General features: G+C 50.1%; 1 protein-coding gene across 1 annotated transcript; it reads right to left on the reverse strand.

Moving 5' to 3' along the window:
* Positions 1–385: 385 nt before the first annotated feature.
* LOC148030535 (uncharacterized) lies at positions 386–1,264 on the reverse strand. The gene is made up of 2 exons (XM_087687394.1): positions 968–1,264; positions 386–898 (listed from the first exon to the last, which is right to left on the reverse strand). Exons 1-2 carry the CDS (start codon positions 1,262–1,264, stop codon positions 386–388), a joined length of 810 nt encoding a protein of 269 aa, XP_087543520.1.
* Positions 1,265–2,024: the final 760 nt, after the last annotated feature.

Below are 2,024 nucleotides of genomic sequence, written 5' to 3' on the forward strand. Positions count from 1 at the left end.
GAAAAGTAGCATACTGCCATATAGATCCATTTCTCATCTGATATCTGCACTCTGATCCATATGTAACTGGCCTCCTCATCTCGCCTCACTAACTGGATATGTCTCTGTATCCCCTGACGGAATAGAACTGCCACCCCTCCTGAGCCCCTAGATGTGCTCTGCCTAGTAGTAGCCCGGTATGCAGATACCCACTCAAATCCTGTAATGCGTGGGAGCCCTCTCTCTGGGCTCTCATGTGTCTCTGTGAGGCATATAACATCATGGTCGGGTAAAATCTCCTCAAGTCTGTCCGGTCGTGACCATAGGGAGCCGTTGCAGTTCCAAACCGCCACACGTATCGGGGTCTCCTGTACAGTCCTCTGCCTCGTCTCATAGGCCACGCCCCCTATTTGGTGGGGCGTCCATCTATAAAAATCCGGCCATCTCGATAGAAGGCCTTACGGCCTTCTCTACATGCTTGGAGTATCTGTGGCATGCATGCTCGTCTGTGTGCAATCTGCATCTGAGTCAGGTCCTCATCCATGAAGATGGGAGCCCCAGTCATCCCTCGGAGCGAAATCCGCTTCCGAAAGAAAGCGGCTCTGTCCTCCGGTGTGCTCATATGTAATATCAGAGCTCTGACCCTGGTAGTATCTCGTCCTGCACGCCATGCTTGAGTAAAGAGCATGCTCGTGTACCCTAGTCGGGTGCATAGCCCGCGTGCGTCCTCCTCTGGAGAGGCCCCTTCGGGGAGTCCGGTAATACGCACGTTCAATCTACGCGCGTTCCTGAGCCTCTCCTCCTCTAAGGTCTCCTGAACCTGGACTACCTCCTCCTTTTTATTTTCTTCCTGGACCTCCTTCTTAATGTTCTTCTTCACTACCTCAATCCACCCCTCCTTATTCCCTTCTAATTCTTCCTTCATGTTTGCTTTGATTTTTTCCTCCCATCCCTCTCTCGAAGCCTCAACTTCGGTTTTAATGCATACCTGGAGGTCCTCTCGGCATTCCTTCGTGATAGCCTCTCGGAGGTCCGCTTTGAAATCCGCGTCCTCTCTTGCCTCCCGTAGATGTGACACTTCCGTTTGTAGCTTGTCCAGGTCGGTTTTGAGATCCCTCTTCTCTTCAGTGAGTGTCTTCACCATCTCCTCCAGTCGCCGGATCCTCTCATGAAGCTGGCGGGTTTCTTGGTTCAAGGCATTATCCGCATCCTTCTTGAAATCTTTCTTCGCCTCCTTGATAGCTTGGCTGATTAGAAGCTCCACGTTATGGAGCTCGAGCGGCATGTCGCCTCACGGGGAAAAAGCCCCCTCGATAGACCTGTTGAATGTCAGAGAGACCACCTTCAATGAAGAAAGTTTCCCACTTTTCACCTCCTCCTGAAACTGCACATCCACAAATGCTGTCCCAGCTTGCACATTCCAGGAGCCTTCCTTCTGCAATGCCTCTAAGCTTGACAATGTGTAACCCTTTGGAAGAACAGAAAAAAAAAATCCTGCACACTACGAATCTGAATGTATGTGACCCCAGGCTGGGCAGGCTGTTTTAGAGCATGAAAAGCGAGAGAAAAAATGCCAGATCCTCCAATGCCCAAAGATGTGAAGTCGTATACATGACCTCTTTCTAAAGACAACTCTATTTGCCCAAGAAGTTCAACTTTCTGCCTGGCAATGGATCTATCCACACCTCCCTTGCTACTGTCTCTCTACTGTGAAAGACAGGAAATGTTGAGGAGAGACCATTTTCTTTACGAATGGAGGCCTGCTTTCGTGTTTCTGCATCTGTAAACTTGATTGAGACTGTACATGACTGCTTGAAAGCTCCAACAAGATAATTCTGTCACAAGGCTGTTCGTTCCCGAATCTCGCAGCGGAGTGTTGAGGTCCGTGCTCTTTCAGCGTCGCAATTGAGGTCCGTGCTCTGGGCTCAGCCAATGTTGTCTGCTGCTGATTCCTCCCTAGTTCAGTCTTTAGCTCCAGGCCGTTGTTCCAACCGCCGGTCGATGATGCTTTCTCCTTGAATTTCGTAGCTAGAGATCGAACTGGA

The sequence above is a fragment of the Lygodium microphyllum genome, chromosome 10 (assembly GCF_053477565.2).
Source record: "Lygodium microphyllum isolate KBCC chromosome 10, Lygodium_microphyllum_v1.1.10, whole genome shotgun sequence".
Taxonomy (NCBI): Eukaryota; Viridiplantae; Streptophyta; class Polypodiopsida; order Schizaeales; family Lygodiaceae; genus Lygodium; species Lygodium microphyllum.